Source organism: Budorcas taxicolor, chromosome 13 (genome assembly GCF_023091745.1).
Source record: "Budorcas taxicolor isolate Tak-1 chromosome 13, Takin1.1, whole genome shotgun sequence".
NCBI classification, from domain to species: domain Eukaryota; kingdom Metazoa; phylum Chordata; class Mammalia; order Artiodactyla; family Bovidae; genus Budorcas; species Budorcas taxicolor.
This window is the reverse complement of record NC_068922.1, coordinates 75,151,229-75,171,290: the sequence shown is the minus strand read 5'-3', so window position 1 is coordinate 75,171,290 and position 20,062 is coordinate 75,151,229. Positions and strand designations below refer to the sequence as shown.

The 20,062-nt window shown below is 48.7% G+C and overlaps 1 protein-coding gene across 1 annotated transcript in view; it reads left to right on the top strand.

Moving 5' to 3' along the window:
* SLC13A3 (solute carrier family 13 member 3) overlaps positions 1-20,062 on the top strand; it is an 85,417-nt gene that overhangs the window by 61,183 nt on the left and 4,172 nt on the right. The window contains exons 7-10 of the mRNA XM_052651032.1: positions 2,421-2,516; positions 3,449-3,553; positions 5,214-5,311; positions 9,754-9,866. Of these exons, the coding sequence (XP_052506992.1) occupies positions 2,421-2,516; positions 3,449-3,553; positions 5,214-5,311; positions 9,754-9,866 (412 nt within the window). The remainder of the gene's footprint in view (positions 1-2,420; positions 2,517-3,448; positions 3,554-5,213; positions 5,312-9,753; positions 9,867-20,062) is intronic.

The following is a 20,062-nucleotide window of genomic DNA, read 5'->3' as shown; positions in this document are numbered from 1 at the left end:
TCTGCGTGACTTTGAGCGACTCTGTCCCCTCCCTGAGGCTTTACCTCTTTAATTTCTACAATTTTCACATGTAGATAGGGGATAAAAATGAAGTCTGGGTTTCCTGGGTGGTTCAGTGGAATACAGCTTCCCTGATAACTCAGTTGGTAAAGAATCCATTTGCAATGCAGGAAACCCCAGTTTGATTCCAGTGTCGGGAAGATCTGCTAGAGAAGGGTAGGCTACCCACTCCAGTATTCTTGGGCTTTCCTTGTGGCTCAGCTGGTAAAGAATCTGCCTGCAATGTGGGAGACATGGGTTTGATCCCAGGGTTGGGAAGATACCCTGGAGAAGGGAAAGGCTACCCACTCCAGTATTCTGACCTGGAGAATTCCATAGACTGTATAGTCCATAGGGTCGCAAGAGTCGGACACAATTGAGCAACTTTCACTTTCAGTGGAAAAGACTCTGCCTGCCAAGTAGGAGACAGGGGTTTGATCCCTGGGTTGGGAAGATTACCTGGAGGAGGAACCAATCAACAGGAGGCAACCCGCTTCATTATTCTCATCTGGGCAATCCCCATGGACAGAGGAGCCTGATGGGCTGCAGTCCATGGGGTCGCAAAGAGTCAGACACGACTGAGCAACTAAGCACACACATTCCCCTACTTACAATATATAAGGGACTTCTCTGGTGATTCAGTGGTTAAGACTCTGTGCTCCCAATATGATCAGGGAACTATGATCCTGCATCCTCTAAAGTGTAGCCAAAAAAATAAAAAATAAATACAATATTTGAGAGCATCTGTTTCCATGCAGCAAGGTGGATTTTTGCCAATCTGATAAGAGAAAAATAATTTGCATTTACTTTAGGAGTAATTTTGAAGAACTTTTCATCCTAAGGGGTAAGATGAAAACTTTTCATATATTCATATGAAACCCTCATATATTCATATGAGACCCTGGTATTTCCTCTCCTGTGAATTGTTTAACTGTGTGTTTATACACTTTGTACATTTAAAAACTTGATTGCTGATCTTGGTTTTATTGATTTCTAGTATTTTCTCTGTATTGAAAGATTAGTGCTTATTTTGAGTATGAGTTACAACTTTTTTTTTCCGATTTTTCACTTTGCTTATTATGCTTTCTTCTGTGCATAAATTTTTAGAAACATTTTATGAGGTGAAATTATCAAGTCTTTCTCATGTGGCTTCTAAATTTTCAATTGCAGTTAGAAAGGTCTTCCTTCCCATTATAGAGTTATGAAAGAACAGTCCCATGTTTTCTTCTAGTATTTTTGTATTTTGTACGTTTACATCTTTTTCGTCTATTTGGAGCTTGTCCTTTAGGGTGCAGTGTAAGGATGCAACTTTGGGGTATAGGTTTGGAGTCAGCATTTTTTGTTGTTCCAGATAACCATCGAGTTGTCTCGATACCTTTTCCTGACACACAAATGTTTTTCATTTTAACGAAGTCAATTTATTTTTGTTTGCTTGTGCTTTTCATGTCATATCTAAGAAATATGTGCCTAATCTGAGGCCATGAGAATTTATCTCTATGTTTTCTTCTAAAAATTTTATAGGTCTCGCTCTTCTTATGTTTAGGTCTTTGAACCATTTTGAGTTAAATTTTGTGTATACCAAGACGTAGGGGGTTCCACGTTCATCCTTTTGCATGTGGCTGTCCAGTTATCTTGGGCATTCCCAGGTGGCTCAGTGGTAAAGAATCTGCCTGCCAAGGCAGGAGATGAGGGTTCGATCCCTGGGTCAGGAAGATTCCCTGGAGGAGGAAATGGCAACCCACTCCAGTATTCTTGCCTGGAGAATCCCTTGGACAGAGGAGCCTGGTGGGCTGTAGTCCATGGGGTCTCTAAAGAGTCAGACAGGACCGAGCAACTGAGCTTACACACACGCGTCCAGTCGTCTTAAGACCGTTTGATGAAAGACTGTTCTTTCCCCGTTGAATGGTGTTGGTACCTTTATCAGAAATCAATTGACCGTAGAAGTGTCGGTTTATTTCTGGACACTCTGTTAGATTCCATTGATCTGTATGTCTCACATTATTGACTGAATAGGTCATCTTTCCTACAACAAGCTGGGGCACCAACTTTATCATAGACTAAATCCCCATTTATGGTGGGGTCTATTTCTGGACTTTGTATTTTATTTCCCTGGTGTGTATGGTTTATTCCTGAGTCTGTTTGACCCCAAAAAAGATTTCAAGCCTGGGAGCCAAATGATCAGATTCACATTTTTAAAAGACCATCCAGGCTATAGGTGGGCAGAACAGATTTTAGAAAGGGAACAAGAAGGCAGAGTGACCACCCAGCAGGCTGTCACAGTCTCCAAAACAGAGGCAAAGAGGCCTGGCTAGATGGAGGTGGGTAGCTGAAGTGTTTTAGACTGCACTGGCCACTCCTAACTTCCCCGCTTTCTGTTTCAGGGGCTGGAGGAAGAAGAAATCTGAGCTCAGAACTGATGCAGAAAATAGGGCTCGAGACACGATTCGGGAGGAATTCCAGAGCCTGGGGCCCATCAAGTACGTGGCGCAGAGATCCTCGCTTGGGGTGGGAAGAGAACTGGGCGCTAGACTTTCAGGAGAGCTACATCTTGGGGACTGAGTCCAGAGGGAATTCCAAGACCAAAAGCCTGGGAGCCTGGAGACGGAGGGTAGGGAGATGACTAATACTGTCAGCCTCTTGCCCTGGCACTGCGGTCGATACTCCGAGGACCAGCAAACCTCTCAGGCTTGGAGTGGGGACATGTCACCTTCCTGCCTAGTGCCCGCTTTCCCTCCTGATCCCTGCCTCAGGTGGCTCCCAGCACCTCGTTCAGTGCATGTTAACGTGAAAATAACCAAGAGTCAGCAGGCCCACACACAGGTCTGACTCTGCTACTAACTTCCTGTGTGGCCTTGGGCAAAGCACTAACCCTCTCTGGGCGCTGCTTCCCGATCTGTGAGATGGGCACACTGGGTAGATATTTACTCCAACATTTGGGGGGTCTCTCTTTTGCCTCTGTCTGCCCCTCTCTCCGTGTCTGTCGCTCTCCGTATCTGCCCCACTCTGGATATCTGGCTGTTCCCCTCTTTCGCCTACCTCTCTGTTCCCGTCAGTTGCCTTTCTCTCTGGTTTTCTGACTCTGTCCGTGTCTCGCTTTCTTTCTCTCTCTGGACTGTCCCTAGGACCCTGGGAATGATATGACGTGTTTGCAGGGAGGTGGGCCTGATGCTTAGAAGGATGCTGGGGGCACATGGAAGCCCCAGGAAAGGAACCGGTTACACCCGGCACTCCCCGCCCCTCACTCTCGGACCGCCCGCCGCCGAGGCAGTGAACCACTACTTCCCGCTCTCCGAGGCAGGGCCTGGGCGTAGCCACACCCACACGCCGTGGGCCCCCGCTCCAGGCCTTCCCTTGCTGCTGTCGGGCCAAAGCCCAGGGTCACCACGGTGTTCACATCTCTGCGTCGCAGGTTTGCCGAACAGGCCGTGTTCATCCTTTTCTGCGTGTTCGCCATCCTCCTCTTCTCCCGGGACCCGAAGTTCATCCCTGGCTGGGCCAGCCTCTTCACCCCTGGGTGAGACTCTGGGGACCCGTGGGATGGAGTCCAACAGGAGAGCCTCGGGGCTGGGCCCCCCGGAGCTAAGGAGGCAGAGCCGCTGGGGAGAGCTGGGCTAGGCTTCTGCCTCTCATCCCCTGTGGTTGTTACCAGCTCCTTCTTTTGCTCTCAAAAGAGCTTAAGTTTGGATGATAAAATATCTAGGTTCTCATGTGGTAAGAGCTCTGCCTTTGGAATCAGACAAAACTGGGTTTGAATGCCAGTTCCGCCACTACAAACTGTGCAACCCTGAGCACGTGGTTCATTCATTCATTCCATTATTCAAGCAGTCAACTTTTATTGAGCACCTATTAGGTGCTCAGTTGCCCCGCGGCACGTGGGATATTCCTGGACTGCAATGGAACACATGTCCCCTGCAGGTGGATTCTTAACCCCTGGACCACCAGGAAAGTGCCAAAAACTTGCTTTTTTTTTTTTTTTTTTTAGTTTACAAGGTATCTCAGTTGTATTTCCGTGTCAAACATAACAGTTGATGTTATTTTTTATCTTTTTTTAAAACAAGCAAGCAGTACTTCATTATACATATATGATAATACACAATTTATTTAAACATGTCCCTACTAAAAATCCCCCTTTTTTTTTGTTCTTATCAGTAATGAACATCCTGGTACATAATCTGTGTACAAGAGCCCAGTTATTCCCTGAAGATAAATTCCTAGACATACAAGAACTGGATCAAGGGGTATTCACACGTAAAGTTTTGAAACGTACTGCCAGCTCCCCCACTCCCCCTTCAGAAAGTTTATTTTCCCACCAATGCCTGTGTTTCTCAACATCCCCATTAGATATTGTCAGCCTTTTCACGTTTTACTTGTCTGTTAACACGTGTTTTCATCTGTGTTTCTCTATTACGTTGATACTGACCATCTTTCCCAGTTTCTTGGCCATTTGAATACTCTTCTTCCCAAATGTGTGGGCTGAAAGCGCCTTTGTTGGCATTTGGCTCTGTGCTTTATTGAACTCAGAGCCAGAAATATCTGCGTTCAAAGTCATTTCTTCTTCAGACCATGGTCTGGCCCTGAGCAAGTTGCTGCTGTTCTCTGAGACTCAGATTCCTTATTTGAAAGGGAAGATACCTGCCCCTGAGGACTGTCTCTTGAGACTTCGGTGGGGTTGATATCCCCCCCGGACACATTGTGGATTCTTGGAAGGTGGCAGGGAGGTTTCAAGGGGCTGTGAGGTGGGCTCTGCTGGTGTGAGCTTCATCTCTGGGTTGCATCTTTGTGTGCTAAGCTGCCCACCCCAGGAGGAGTGCAAACAGGAACTGAACCAATACACTCAGGGCTTCACAGGAGCCCCAGTTATAGTGATGCATAGGGGTTCCACAGACTCCAGCCTTTGGCGGCTCTCAGATTCTCCCCTCCTTGATCAAATCCCTCTTCCTACGGTCCCTGAAGTGGGAGGATAAATATTGGTTTGGCTCCAGCAGAGTCTAAACGTCCCAGGGAGCTGTGGATAAAGAGCTTTCACATCCACAGGCGGCTCGCTTGCCGAGCGCAGTGCAGAACAATCGTTGGCCTCCAACAGCGTCCCCTCCCAGTGGGCCTAAGCCCCTGCCACAGATCCTCAGCTGCAAAGCTGCCAAGCCTTGGCCTTCTGAGATGCCTTGTCCTTGCAGGTTTATTTCTGACGCTGTCACCGGCGTGTCCGTTGTCACCATCTTGTTCTTCTTCCCGTCACAAAAGCCGTCCCTCAAGTGGTGGTTTGACTTTAAAGGTAAGGTGGGCAGGGCCGGGGCATCGGTGGCCTGGAGTGTGGTGATCAGTGGCCTGAAGGCGGGGCCCTCCTGAGACTGACAGCCCCATTGTACAAACGCACGATCCCACTGCTTCCCTCTCCCTGTCTGAGCTTTTACCAGGTCTGGGTACAGAGGTGCCAGAGGTGACAGTCCAGGGCAAGGGTTAGCAATTAGAGTCTCTGGGTCAAACCCAGCTGGTGGCTGTTTCTTTACAGTCCCTGAACTCAGAATAATGGCTTTCACATTTTTTAAATGGTTTAAAAGAATATATATATATATATATATATATATATATATATATATTTCTGACTCGTGAACATGACATGAAATTCAAATTTCAGTGTCCACAAATAATATCTTTATTTCTTGAAGAAGAAATTCGTGGACATTTATTTTCTATAGTCGTATAAGTGCCTCTACAATAGCCTCGGCTCTGCCCAGAAAAACTCTGGGCCCAAAGCAAGAGCCTAAGGAGCCGGAGATGGAAATCTCCTGCTGGGTTCTAGACTGAGAGGAAGCAGGGGACTGCGGCAAACCTAGACCCAGGCGTTCAATTCCAGCCCCAGGAAATCACTGAGCACCCAAACCAAAGCGTCTGTAGGCTGGCCTTCAGACCTCCAGATTATGATCCCCCTGGGATTTCAGCTGGTGTCTGCAGAAGAAGATGCCAACACCTGCTCCCGGTGACAGAGGCCGCGGCTGGCCCATCACCCTCCGAGGCTGTGGGATGAGCTCTGGGCCAGAGGTCAGGAAATAGGGGTTGTGATCTAACCCCTATTGTTGGGGGAAGAAACGCGTATTCCAGTGGCAGCTCCTGTTTCCAGGAGGAGTGGAGGTTTGCATGTGTGGAGTTTACTCTGGCAAAGGTGGACCCCAAGCCTGGGGTCAGGTGGCTTAGACTGTGGGCTTTGAGGCTCTGCCACTGTTCTCTTCATCCCTGCTTCTCTGTCTTGCTTCCAGCTGGCTTTCCTCACCATCCACTCCCTGTATCATTTCTTGATCTGTTCAGAGTTTCTTGGTAGCTCAGATGGTAGAGAATCCACCTACAGTTCAGGAGACCCAGGTTCGATCCCTGGATTGGGAAGATCCCCTGGAAAAAAGGGGATGGCAACCCACTCCAGTATTCTTGCCTGGAGAATTCCATGGACAGAGGAGCCTGGTAGGCTACAGTCCATGGGGTCCCAAAGAGTTGGACACAACTGATTGTCTAACACTTTCACTTTTTTTAACTTTTTTGTTTTCAGAGTTTCTCCTGTTTCTGAGCTTTGGCATCTGTGTAACTTCTACTTCATTAGCGTTCCTGCCTAATTCTAGCTTCTGTTCCACGGTAGAGTGGTCCCCCTGAGAACACCCACTCCCACACAGTACCTACTCCCGCTGCTCCTCCTACTTCCTGCCCCCGGTTTCTGTCCCTCGAAGCATCGAGTCCCACACACTTTCTGCTACTGTCCTAAAGCGTTGACTCCAGTACTCGACACCCATGCCTTCCACACCGCCTTAGAGAGTGGTCCGTCAGTGCTCATGGAGAGAAAGTGACTTGATTAAGGTCACACCGCCAGTTAAAAAGAGACGGAAGGTGGACCCCAGACATCCAAGCCAAGCTTGACTTTCTTCATCTTGCCCACTGGCTCCCATTCCTCTGCGGGTCTCAGTGGTACTTGCAGCTCCCTTTATGACTGCTCCCCAAGCACTGAGGCTCCGCCTACTGGGTGCTGTGCACTGTGCTTATGGCTGGTGATGGTGATGTGGGTGATGATGAAGAGGGGGGGGGAAGGCAAGGAGGAGGCTGCTGTGGATGGTGTTGTTGAAGTGGAGAAAGAGGATGACCGTGATGTGGGTGATGATGATCGCTTCCGCTCCCTCTCTGCCCAGCAGGCTCTTCCTCCAGACATCCGAACGGCTCACTCCAGCACTCTCTCCAGACTCTGTCCTAAGGTCACCTCTCCAGAGAAGAAGCCTTCTCTGACTACGCCATCTAGAAAAGCGCTCCTCCTCTGCACTCTCAGTCTCTTTCCTATATTTTCTTTTTTTTTCCATAGCACATAAAATTTCCCAACATGATACATTTCTTGATTTATCACCTGCCTTACTTACTGGGATGTAAGTTTTCCAACAGGAGGGTTGTTTTTTTTTTTTCCCTGTTTTGGCCACTTCCATATCCTCAGGGGCTAGGGTAGGTCCCCAGTATACACTTGCTAATGAAATGACCAAGGACTTGCTCCGGCCCACACCCGGTGTTGAGCCTGTTGCACACACGGCCCAGGTCATCATCCGAATTGGTCTCCAGGGAGGTACTACTGCTCCCTTTGGCAGATGAGAACTCTGAAGCTCAGAGAGGTAGCGGCACTGGGCTCAAGTCACACAGCTGAATGGCAGAGCCAGGAGTGAATTCAATCTCAAAGTCTGTGCCTTCAGCTCCTGCTCTAGAAGGCAGAGAGAATAACGTAGAGCCAGAAGTGAGAAATTCAGTCAGAGGCTGCGTTTATAAGAAATAGTGCCAAGGGCATGGTTGGGTGGGAGGATAACAAAGGCCATAACAGCTGACATTAATTGACTTCACCATATGGTGAGCAGTTTTATAAACTCTCACCACTTAACTCACTTAACCTCATTATCTTAACTCCCTTAAACTCATCCTCAGGGCCTCCTGCCTCTGCTTGTACAACCCTTACCTTCTAAGTGGGTCACTTTTTCAGACCTTGGGTGCCTCTTTAGTGAAATACTGTTTTATCACCTAAAGGCCAAGGGCTGGGCCACCTGATGTCTCCAGCTGCCTCTTCCAGCTCTGGGCTTACTCATTTTGGCCCGTGAATCCGCTGGTGGTGTGTGACATCAGGACCACATGTATTCACCCATGGGCTGCGTGCATCTCATATGTGCTAAGTCGCTTCAGTCATGTCCGACTTTTGTGACCCCATGGACTGTTTAGTAGAGGGGCTTTATTAAGTAGCTTTGGATTGTCTTTATTATCCAGTTAGAAACTTTTGTTTTAGATAACCATGCTATAAAATTTTGAAAAACAGCAAAAAGGGGAAACAAAAATATCAAAAAGTGTTTAACCAGGGACTGTCCTGGCAGCGGGGGAACCTTGAATGGGTCAGACCCATCCTCCTCCAGAGAGGCTGCTGGCAGCCCGCAGTGAGAAGGCCGGTTCCAGGGAGCTTACTCGGTGCCAGGCACTGGGCTCCGTGTGTTGTATATATCATCTGACAAGTGTTTATGGAGTGACTTCCAGGTGCCAGGCAGCTGTGAACTGAACCAAAATGTCCCTCTGCCCACAGCTCCATCACTGCCTCATCAGAGCCCACAAGGACCTACCAGCTTCCATTATTGTGTTGGGGTCAGCTGAGGATATGGGGGCTCTGAGAGGCAAGGTCATGTTCCAGGGACCCGCAGCGAACCAAGGTCCAGGAGGATGCTCTCAGTGCAGGGATGACAAACTACCACCCGGGGGCCAAATCCGGCTGCCACCTGCTTTGAAAATAGAATTTCGTGGAAACGCTGCCCCGTCCACGTGTGTCTGCTGTCGCTGTGGCTGCTTCCATGCTTCCGTGGCAGCCTGACCGCAACAGAGACCTGCAGAGCCTGAATTAGTGCCTCTCCAGCCCTTTACTGGAGAAGGCGATGGCACCCCACTCCAGTCCTCTTGCCTGGAAAATCCCATGGACGAAGGAGCCTAGTGGGCTGCAGTCCATGGGGTCGCTGAGAGTTGGACTCTCAGTGACTTCACTTTCAGTTTTCACTTTCATGCATTGGAGAAGGAAATGGCAACCCACTCCAGTGTTCTTGCCTGGAGAATCCCAGGGACGGCGGAGCCTGGTGGGCTGCCATCTATGGGGTCGCACAGAGTCAGACGCGACTGAAGCGACTTAGCAGCAGCAGCAGCCACCCCTTTACAACAGACGTTCACCAGCCCCTTGTTCTATCCACTGCAGACATCTCTGCTTTTGAAGAAATACAATTTGCCTCATGATTCCACGGACCAGACATTCCCTCAGTTTCTACTATCCTGAATTTCCTTCCCCTTTTTTTCTCATCTCTGTACGCGTTCATTTACAAAGAGGACCTTTTCTCATGTAAACGAGGGTGAAAGTAACACTTACCCAGAAGGGCTGTTAGGAACTGAAAGGATGTTCTGCGTGTGAACTGTGCAATTCCAGAAGATTCTGAGTAGAGCAAATACCCCATCATGATGCTTCTGTCTTTTTTCCCTGAAACTCCTAAATGGGATGCCGAAGCCAGATTGTGGCTTCCTGGAGACCCCTGTGCGTCCCCACGGAGACAGGGCTCCAGGGGCTGATGTTCCCTCCTCCGGTTGAGGGTCCTGAGAGTGTGTCAGGTCCCTTCCCTGCCCGGGGTAGTGGGATGGTGGGAGGAGCTGGATATCCCCTCCCAAGCTGAGTGTCTTCTCTCTGCCCAGCTCCCAACACAGAGACAGTGCCCTTGCTGACGTGGAAGAGGGCCCAGGACACAGTGCCCTGGAACATCATCCTTCTCCTGGGAGGGGGCTTTGCCATGGCCAAAGGCTGCGAGGTAAGAGGGGCATGCGGCAGGCAGCTCGGGGAGGAGAGCGCCCATCCTGGGGCAGCTGCAGGCGTGGGACAAAGTGAGCCCCACCGGCCGCACAGACGCCCCATCTCCCACGTGGGGGTGATCACAGCTCCCTGCCGTGCCTGGTACTGCCCAGAGAGAGAGGAAAATGGTACAGTGTGGGACCTCAAGGAGCTGGCAGTGAGTATTGTGCCAGTACTGCTAATACTAATATCATGACCCGAGGGTCCTGTGCGAACAGAGGACACACCCCAGCAGGCTGACCCTGCCACAGGCACTGTTTATCATGCTCTACACATATTAGTGTATTTAAACCTCCCAGCAAGCCTAGGAGGTGGATGCCACCATTATCCCCATTCTGTAGATTAGGAAACTGAGGCACAGAGAGGTAAAGTAACTTGCCTAAGGCCACACAGCTATGTCCTCAGGATTAGAGGCCAGGTAGTTTGGCTCGAGAGCCCAGATATTATGAATATTAACTACCTGGTGTTACTATTAATGCGGTTCTAAAGGGCTGTGTGAAACTCCAATACTTTGGCCACCTCATGCGAAGAGTTGACTCATTGGGAAAGACCCTGATGCTGGGAGGGATCAGGGGCAGGAGGAAAAGGGGATGACAGAGGATGAGATGGCCGGATGGCATCACCAACTCGATGGTCATGAGATTAGGTAAACTCTGGGAGTTGGTGATGGACAGGGAGGCCTGGTGTGCTGCGATTCATGGGGTCACAAAGAGTCAGACGCGACTGAACTGAACTGAACTGAAAGGGCTCTGTGAGCACGGAGGCAGAGCCAGGACTGGACTGAGGTGAGCGAGGCACTGACAGAGAAGAATTTTGGGAGGCACACGTTTTCAGCACAGCCAGACCTGCTCAGTGGAAGTGCAGCCTCAGTGTCCAACATGTAGTAACCTATTAGCTCATGAAATCTCCACACTGACCCTCAGGGCTAGGGAATATTTTTATCCCCATTTTACAGGCAGGAAAACTGAGGCCTGGAAAAATTAAGCAGCTCTCTTAATGTCATGCAGTTGCCCTCTGCTTGGGCGCTGAGGTTCGAACTCTAGTCCATCTGATTTCAGAGTCCAGCCTAACACTCACTCTTGAGAACTTCCCAAGTGCCAGGCACCGCAGGAAGCGCTATGCAAATATTGACTCCGCTAATCTTCAAAGGCACCGCTGAAGTAGATGTTGTCCTCATTCTCCTTTCAAAGATGAAACAGAGGCAACTCAAGGCTGAATAAGTTGCCCATGTTTGTGCAACCAAAAGCCGGCAGAGTTGTATTTGAACCCACAGCTCATGAAGTTGGGCCCCACCCTACCCCCAGATTTCAAAACCACAGCCAGTTAAGGGTCAATCGGAAATTAAGGTAAAAGAAAGCTGAAATTACTTCTCAGATTGCTTACTTTTTAAAATTCAGGATTTTAAAAATATTATTTATTTATTTGGCTGTGTTGGGTCTTTTTTAAGTCATTCAGTCATGTCCAACTCTTTGCAACCACATGGACTGTAGCCTACCAGGCTCCTCTGTCCATTGGACTTTCCAGGCAAGGGTACTGGAGTGGGTTGCTATTTCCTTCTCCAGGGGATATTCCCAACCCAGGGATCGAACTTAGGTCTCCCGCACTGCAGGCAGACGCTTTACTGTCTGAGCCACCGGCCTTAGCTGTGTCACACAGGATCTTCCTTGGCAGCACACCAATTCTCCAAATGTGGCACACGGGCTCCAGAGCATGAGGGAACACAGCTCACAGCGGGCAGAGCTGGGATTTGAACTTGTCAGACTCCTCTCACTACTGCCTCTTGCTTGGGACATAGCAGGGAAGGCTTCCAGGAGGAAGTGGCATGTTAGCCAGGTCTTAGGAGGCCGTGCAGGGCAAAAGTGGAAAGCATGGGCAGTGGACTCAGACCACCTGGGTTGGAGTCAGTCCTCCACCTCTGAGCTGTGTGCCTCCATTTCCTAATCTGTAAAATCGGCACAGTCATGGTGCCCATCGCATAGAGTTGTGACAATTACTAAGTGGATTGGAAAAGTGGAGGTTCTTGCCCTGAGCAACTCGGTGGAAATGGTGCCATTTAATGAGAGGACATGGCCCTTGCCTCACCCTGAGCCTGACCCGCACCCCAGAGACTTCTCTGTGCTCGGAGTGGTGGACAAAGCCCAGCTCGCAGTGGGGACTGGGCTGCAGGACCGCTGAGCATGCTGGGGAGGCCAGTCTGGCTCCCGGCCCAGCCTTGGGCAGCCAGCCGGGGTTTCTGTGCAATAAAGACTTTGTGTGACAGCGGCCCCCTCCCCCAACCCCTGCTCACACCATCCCCTCCACAGGCGGCCTGTCCCAGGAGGGACCAGAGTGCTCATGGCACGTCCTATTTCCCAGCCCCGGCCCAGTGCCCTCGCCAGGTCACTGCCAGGCCTCCCGGGGCTTGGAGGCGCTCAGACCAGGCCCACAGGGAGCCTGGATGTGTAGATGCCCACCTGCTGGTTCTGAGGGGCTGGAAGCAGACCCCAGTGCTTGCGCTGAGCTTGAGTAACTTGCTTAAACCTGTCTGATGCTCTCGCCAGTCTCCTCCTGCTGCAGAGCTGTCCGTGCCTCCCCCGCGTGGTTAGACTCTAGTCTGAAGGTTTGCCTGGACCTCCAGACAACAGCCCCGCTCCCAGCCCCCTGTCCATGCCTCCCCCGCGTAGTTAGACTCTAGTCTGAAAGTTTGCCTGGACCTCCAGAGAACAGCCCCCGCCCATCACCCCAACATCAGCTCTTATCTCTGTCCCCTCAGGGCTCCTCTCCAGCCCCACTGGCCTGCTCCTCAGCCACACTAAACTCATTTGCACCCCCAGGACCTTTGCACCTGCTTCCTCTCTGCCGAATGCTCTCCCCTGAGATCTCTGAGTCCTTACCCTCAGGTCTCAGCTTCAAGGTCACATCCTCAGAGAAACCCACTCTGGCACCATATCTAAGGTAGCCTCCGCCCGACACACAGCACCCCCCTCTCTCATCACCCTGAGTACTTCCTGTAGCCATAGCTACCCCTCAGGCTGTGGGCTTCCCTGGTGGCTCAGTGGTAAACGAGCTGGCTGCCAGTGCAGGAGGTGCAGGTTCACTCCCTGGGTTGGGAAGACCACCCCCCACCCTGGAGAAGGAAATGGCAACCCACTCCAGGATTCTCGCCTGGGAAATCCCACTGACAGTGGAGCCTGGCCAACTACAGTTCACGGGAGTCACAAAAGAGCAACTAAACACAGCAAACAACAACTCGCCCACCCCCCTCCACTCCCTGCAGGAAATCCTGTTCATTTGTTTATTGGTGTCTCTCTCTTACTAGAATGTAAGCTCCATGAGGGCAAGGACCATATCTGTCTTCTCCATCACTCTTCTAGGCATGTAGAAAAGTCCTGGTACTTAACATGCTCTCTCAGTAAGCATTTGTTGGCCATGACCTGTAAAGTGGGATGTTCTGAGGACGGATGACACCATGAATGGCAAGTACCTGGCAGGCGGCTAATGCAGAGGGCTCACCGCTTTTATTGTTGTTATAGTTTTACTGTCTCATGAATTAAAAATTGGTCTAATTCTGGCACCTTCATGCATATCTCGTTTAATCTCTATCTACAACAATCTACAAATATATTCAGGTGATACAAGTTGGTATTAAATCAGGGTGGAACAGACCCTATCATCAGTTCAGTTCAGTCGCTCAGTCATGTCCAACTCTTTGCGACCCCATGAACCACAACACGCCAGGCCTCCCTGTCCATCACCAACTCCTGGAGTCCACCCAAACCCATGTCCATTGTGTTGGTGATGCCATCCAACCATCTCCTCCTCTGTCGTCCCCTTCTCCTCCTTCCCTCAATCTTTCCCAGCATCAGGGTCTTTTCAAATGAGTCAGCTCTTCTCATCAGGTAGCCAAAGTACTGGAGTTTCAGCTTCAACATCAGTCCTTCCAGTGAACACCCAGGACTGATCTCCTTTAGGATGGACTGGTTGGATCTCCCTGAAGTCCAAGGGACTCTCAAGAGACTTCTCCAACACCACAGTTCAAAAGCATCAGTTCTTCGGCACTCAGCTTTCTTTATAGTCCAACTCTCACATCCATACATGACTACTGGAAAAACCATAGCCTTGACTACACGGACCTTTGTTGACAAAGTAATGTCTCTGCTTTTTAATATGCTGTCTAGGTTGGTCATAACTTTCCTTCCAAGGAGTAAGCGTCTTCTAATTTCATGGCTGCAATCACCATCTGCAGTGATTTTGGAGGCCAAAAAAATAAAGTCAGCCACGTTTTCCATTGTTTCCCCATCTATTTGCCATGAAGTGATGGGACTAGATGCCATGATCTTAGTTTTCTGAATATTGAGCTTTAAGCCAACTTTTTCACTCTCCTCTTTCACTTTCATCAAGAGGCTCTTTAGTTCTTCACTTTCTGCCATAAGGGTGGTATCATCTGCATATCTTAGGTTATTGATATTTCTCCTGGCAATCTTGATTCCAGCTTGTGCTTCCTCCAGCCCAGCATTTCTCATGATGTACTCTGCATATAGGCAGGGTGACAATATACAGCCTTGACGTATTCCTTTTCCTATTTGGAACCAGTCTGTTGTTCCATGTCCAGTTCTAACTGTTGCTTCCTGACCTGCATACAGGTTTCTCAAGAGGCAGGTAAGGTGGTCTGGTATTCCCATCTCTCTCAGAATTTTCCACAGTTCATTGTGATCCACACCATCAAAGGGCCTGACATAGTCAATAAAGCAGAAATAGATGTTTTTCTGGAACTCTCTTGCTTTGTCCATGATCCAGCAGATGTTGGCAATTTGATCTCTGGTTCCTCTGCCTTTTCTAAAACCAGCTTGAACATCTGGAATTTCACGGTTCACGTATTGCTGAAGCCTGGCTTGGAGAATTTTGAGCATTACTTCACTAGCCTGTGAGATGAGTGCAATTGTGTGGTAGTTTGAGCATTCTTTGGCATTGCCTTTCTTTGGGATTGGAATGAAAACTGACCTTTTCCAGTCCTGTGGCTACTGCTGAGTTAGACCCTACAGGCAAGTAGAAACATATGTATTCTCCTGAATCCCTCATTTTCTGCGGGAGAGTTGTTATTATTGCTGTTCTTACTGTTCTTATCATTTGATTGGAGAGGTAGCATTATGAAGTAAGAGCCAGATTCTGAGCGCAAAATTCCAAACTCATTTCACTTATTTGAGCATATCACAACCTCTTTGTGCCTCAGTTTCTTCAACCATAAGATATGGATGACTGTACTACTACATCCCTGCCGGGTGGCACAGTGGTAAAGAATCTGCCTGCCAACGTAGGAGATGCAGAAGACACAGGTTTGTTCCCTGGAGAAGGGTGCGGCAGCCACTCCAGTATTCTTGCCTGGAGAATCCCATGGACAGAAGAGGCTGGCGGGCTACAGTCCATGGGGTCACGAACAGTTGGAACAGCTGGGAACACAGACACCCACATCACCACTCCTTCGTGGAGTTGTTCTGAGGATTAATAAGTTAATGTTAGCAAAGTACTGAGGAGAGTTCTCAGCATAGAATAAGCACTGTATTAAGTGTTTATTAAATTAAATAAGTAATGTAAGCCCTGTTTGGTACTTTTATATATAGGAATTGTTTTTACCTGTACTTTGAAGAAAGCAAGGAGCAGAGACATTGATTAGGTTGCCCAATGCCACACAGCCGGTAGCAGTACAGTGGTTTGAAGGCTCAGGCATGTACATGAAGTCTTTTCTTCTTTTCCTTTAATCAAGTTCACTGGCTCTCTCCACTTAAGAATTCTATTTTTTTAGTATCAGTCTTCTGTAAAATATTTATTTTATTACTTTATTGATTTATTTCATTTGGCCGCACTGGCTTTTGGTTATGGCATGCAGGGTCTTTAGTTGCATCTTAACCGCAGGACCAGCAGGGAAGTCCCTACCTGAGAATTCTTACGTCGAGTTGTGCACACACGGCTGAGCCTACTGTCTTTATGAGGCCTTTAAAGAGATTTTTCAAGGGTTTTCTATGGAGATTTCAACCTGAAACATTTCATTTCTACCATAATATCCTCCTTTAAGATCTGCTCCTTCTGTATATCAGCGAAATCAGGAAGAAAGGACCTCATAGAAGTGAGAAAGGAGGAGAAAGAAGGGTCACCGTCCTGCCAGCTCCGCCTTCCCCTCTCATGCTGCATCAGTGGCCTGAGGCACCTCTTGGCACCCTGGGGGCTGTAAGGAACAGTTTGACAACCACTACTCAAGGCAGTTTCTTGAGTGTCCCACCACTGCTGGTATCTCGTGACTGGATGCCGCTAATGGCCAATGGCATGTTTGGGGCACTTACCTGGTACCCAAGCATTTTTATAAGAACTTTAGAGATTAGTTCCTTTTCTCCCAACCATAACCCCCTAAAGTGAAAGTTGTTCAGTCGTGTCTGACTCTTTGTGACCCCATGGACTGTACAGTTCATGGAATTCTGCAGGCCAGAATACTGAAGTGGGTAGCCTTTCCCTTCTCCAGGGGATCTTTCCCAACCCAGGAATCAAACCCAGGTCTCCCACATTGCAGGCGGATTCTTTATCAACTGAGCCACAAGGGAAGCCCAAATGTTGAAGAACAGCTGCCCAAAGTGGGGCTCGAACCCACAATGCTGGGATCAGGACTTCCACGCTCTACCAGCTGAACTAGCCGGGAGAGTCTGTAACCCCGAGGACAAGCACTACCACATCTCAGTTTACAGATAAGGACCTGAGGCACAGAAAGGTTTAGTTACTTGCCGAGGAAGACGCAGCAGAATGGATGAAGGTGGGGGAACAAGTCTAATCTGATTCCAGAGCCCTTTCTCCTCACCTCCTGGGCATGCTGCCTCTGCCCTTGCAAGTTGCTGGTCCTGGAGTCCCTGGGAAAACCTTGTGGCTGTGTGTGTTACCATGGATTCCTAAGGGAACAGGATAGGGCAGGTGAAGCCCCTTGAGTCCCCCAGAGAGCCCCTGGTTGGGGGGAGTCTCCTCTCTCGCGAAGCTGCCAGACCTCCCTCCGGCTACGGAAAGTGAGCCAAGGCCCCTGAGTGGCTGTGGGGAGGTTGGCTGGAAGCCTGGCACCCAGAGGCCCAGCTACAGGGAAGCTCTTGGCTCCTCATTCATCCAAGTCATTAATATTCCCTCTCCCCAGCCCTTCTCCATTTAATTACACACACTGCCGTCGGTCTCTTTGCCAGAGCCGTGGCCTCTGAGAAAAACTAGTGGCCCCATTTTTCCCTGCAGGGTTCCCTGCACCAGAGGAGCAGCCGGGGTCTGGACTCTGCCATACACTATAATTTCTAGGTTATCAAACAGTGCTGGTGTGAAAGAAGAACCTTACTTTTTATAAGATCTCTTCTAGGGAATTATCTTTAAGCATTTATTATTCATTCCTTGAAGATAACTTTTAAGTCATGGTGTAGGGACAAATAAAATAATTTATTTTATTTGTATCAAAATAGTATACTATATTCTAGAATCCACAGTGAAAGCTTAGTTTTGGATAAACAGCAAATTTTCTATTCAACACAAAAGAAATGCATACCTGTTCTCTGATAAAGCGAAGTGTGTTACTTCCAAAAGATATTGCACTGATAAAAGGGCTGTGGTAGACGTACACTTGGCCAAGTGTTAGGGGTCTAACCCAACCCTGGCCTTGATCCGCTCCTAAGCATGCAACTGCTTTATCTTTGTCAACAAAACGACCTACAAGTGGCGCCGCTGTAGCCTTATTGCTATATTGCTGCGTGGCACCACCAGGGGGCAGCATCGAGCACAATTTTACATCCGTTTTCCTGCTTTGGGGACTTAACGAAGGTGCATTGGATTCTGGGTTATTAAGGATACATTTGAAGCCTGGAGGGCAGAAGCGGGAGAGTATCATTATGAAATACCGGCAAGTAGAGTAATTCCTGGAGAAGTCAGCAGAGAGAGCGAGCTTGGAGATAATTCTGCAGCATTGATGGCAGGTGGAGTGGCAAGAATACACAGAAGAACTGTACAAAAAAGATCTTCATGACCCAGATAATCACGATGGTATGATCACTCATCTAGAGCCAGACATCCTGGAATGTGAAGTCAAGTGGGCCTTAGAAAGCATCACTACGAGCAAAGCTAGTGGAGGTGATGGAATTCCAGTGGAGCTATTTCAAATCCTGAAAGATGATGCTGTGAAAGTGCTGCACTCAATATGCCAACAAATTTGGAAAACTCAGCAGTGGCCACAGGACTGGAAAAGGTCAGTTTTCATTCTAATCCCAAAGAGAGGCAATGCCAAAGAATGCTCAAACTACCGCACAATTGCACTCATCTCACACGCTAGTAAAGTAATGCTCAAAATTCTCCAAGCTAGGCTTCAACAGTATGTGAACTGTGAAATTCCTAATGTTCAAGCTGGTTTTAGAAAAGGCAGAGGAACCAGAGATCAAATTGCCAACATCCGCTGGATCATGGACAAAGCAAGAGAGTTCCAGAAAAACATCTATTTCTGCTTTATTGACTATGTCAAAGCCTTTGATGGTGTGGATCACAATAAACTGTGGAAAATTCTGAAAGAGATGGGAATACCAGACCACCTTACCTGCCTCTTGAGAAATCTGTATGCAGGTCAGGAAGCAACAGTTAGAACCGGACATGGAACAACAGACTGGTTTCAAATAGGAAAAGGAGTACGTCAAGGATGTATATTGTCACCCTGCTTGTTTAACTTATATGCAGAATACATCATGAGAAACCCTGGACTGGAAGAAGCACAAGCTGGAATCAAGATTGCTGGGAGAAATATCAATAACCTCAGATATGCAGATGATACCACCCTTATGGCAGAAAGTGAAGAGGAACTAGAAAGCCTCTTGATGAAAGTGAAAGAGGAGAGTGAAAAAGTTGGCTTAAAGCTCAACATTCAGAAAACGAAGATCATGGCATTTGGTCCTATCACTTCATGGGAAATAGATGGGGAAACAGTGGAAACAGTGGCAGACTTTATTTTTTGGGGCTCCAGAATCACTGCAGATGGTGACTGCAGCCATGAAATTGAAAGACGCTTACTCCTTGGAAGAAAAGTTATGACCAACCTAGATAGTATATTCAAAAGCAGAGACATTACTTTGCCAACAAAGGTCCGTCTAGTCAAGGCTATGGTTTTTCCAGTGGTCATGTATGGATGTGAGAGTTGGACTGTGAAGAAGGCTGAGCGCCGAAGAATTGATGCTTTTGAACTGTGGTTTTGGAGAAGACTCTTGAGAGTCCCTTAGACTGCAAGGAGATCCAACCAGTCCATTCTGAAGGAGATCAACCCTGGGATTTCTTTGGAAGGAATGATGCTAAAGCTGAAACTCCAGTACTTTGGCCACCTCATGTGAAGAGTTGACTCATTGGAAAAGACTCTGATGCTGGGAGGGATTGGGGGCAGGAGAAGAAGGGGATGACAGAGGATAAGATGGCTGGATGGCATCACTGAGTCGATGGACGTGAGTCTGAGTGAACTGCGGGAGTTGGTGATGAACAGGGAGGCCTTGGCGTGCTGCAATTCATGGGGTTGCAAAGAGTCGGACACGACTGAGCGACTGAACTGACTGAACTGAACCCAGACGTACACTTGGCTAAGTGTTAGGGGTCTAACCCAACCCTGGCCTTGATCCGCTCCTAAGTCTGAAAGTGAAGTCACTCAGTCGTGTCCGACTCTTTGCGACCCCATGGACTGTAGCCTACCAGGCTCCTCAGTCCGTGGGATTTTCCAGGCAAGAGTACTGGAGTGGGTCGCCGTTTCCTTCTCCAGGAGATCTTCCCAACCCAGGGATCGAACCCAGGTCTCCCGCATTGCAGGCAGACGCTTTACCATCTGAGCCACCAGCTGCTTTATCTTTGTCAGCAAAACGACCTACAGGTGGCGCCGCTGTAGCCTTATTGCTATATTGCCGCGTGGCACCACCAGGGGGCAGCATCGAGCACAATTTTACATCCGTTTTCTTGCTTTGGGGACTTAACGAAGGTGCATTGGATTCTGGGTTACTAAGGATACATTTGAAGCCTGGAGGGCGGAAACGGGAGAGTAGCATTATGAAATACTCGCAAGTAGAGTAATTCCTGGAGAAGTCAGCAGAGAGCGAGCTTGGAGATAATTCCGCAGCATTGATGGCAGGTGGAGTCTGGAATCAGAGAGACGAC